This window comes from Xyrauchen texanus, chromosome 28, assembly GCF_025860055.1.
Source record: "Xyrauchen texanus isolate HMW12.3.18 chromosome 28, RBS_HiC_50CHRs, whole genome shotgun sequence".
In the NCBI taxonomy this organism is placed as follows: domain Eukaryota; kingdom Metazoa; phylum Chordata; class Actinopteri; order Cypriniformes; family Catostomidae; genus Xyrauchen; species Xyrauchen texanus.
The window spans coordinates 1,622,277-1,622,996 of NC_068303.1; the positions used below are offsets into that span (position 1 = coordinate 1,622,277).

Below are 720 nucleotides of genomic sequence, written 5' to 3' on the forward strand. Positions count from 1 at the left end.
TTTTATGTATTTCTGAACACAGTAAATGATACTCACTGCATCTTTTTTTTCATATAAAAACAAATAACCAAAAAAAAAATTAAAAGACACCAGAACATTTTAGATTACTTTTAACCTCAAAGCATGAACTGTCCATGTTATTTGTGTCTGTGACGATTAGACAAATTACACCCAAGATTTAAAACCACAGATCATTTATCACCACACACAAAGACTGAATCAGGATCTGTTCATCAAATCACTGCAGACTGAATTTACTCCAAAGCTGAACACTGCTGCCCTCTAGTGACAGACTGAACACATGACCTCTAGTGACAGACTGAACACATGACCTCTAGTGACAGACTGAACACATGACCTCTAGTGACAGACTGAACACATGACCTCTAGTGACAGACTGAACACTGCCCTCTAGTGACAGACTGAACACTGCCGCCCTCTAGTGACAGACTGAACACTGCCGGCCTCTAGTGACAGACTGAACACTGCCGGCCTCTAGTGACAGACTGAACACTGCCGCCCTCTAGTGACAGACTGAACACTGCCGCCCTCTAGTGACAGACTGAACACTGCCGGCCTCTAGTGACAGACTGAACACTGCCGGCCTCTAGTGACGGACCGAACACTGCCCTCTAGTGACAGACTGAACACATGACCTCTAGTGACAGACTGAACACATGACCTCTAGTGACAGACTGAACACTGCCCTCTAGTGACAGA

The 720-nt window shown here is 44.7% G+C and overlaps 1 protein-coding gene across 1 annotated transcript in view; it reads right to left on the reverse strand.

Moving 5' to 3' along the window:
- fig4a (FIG4 phosphoinositide 5-phosphatase a) overlaps position 1 on the reverse strand; it is a 77,313-nt gene extending 77,312 nt beyond the window's left edge. Inside the window, exon 1 of the mRNA XM_052096522.1 lies at position 1. This exon is cut by the window's left edge and continues 11 nt beyond it. Coding sequence (XP_051952482.1) covers position 1 — 1 coding nt within the window.
- Positions 2–720: the final 719 nt, after the last annotated feature.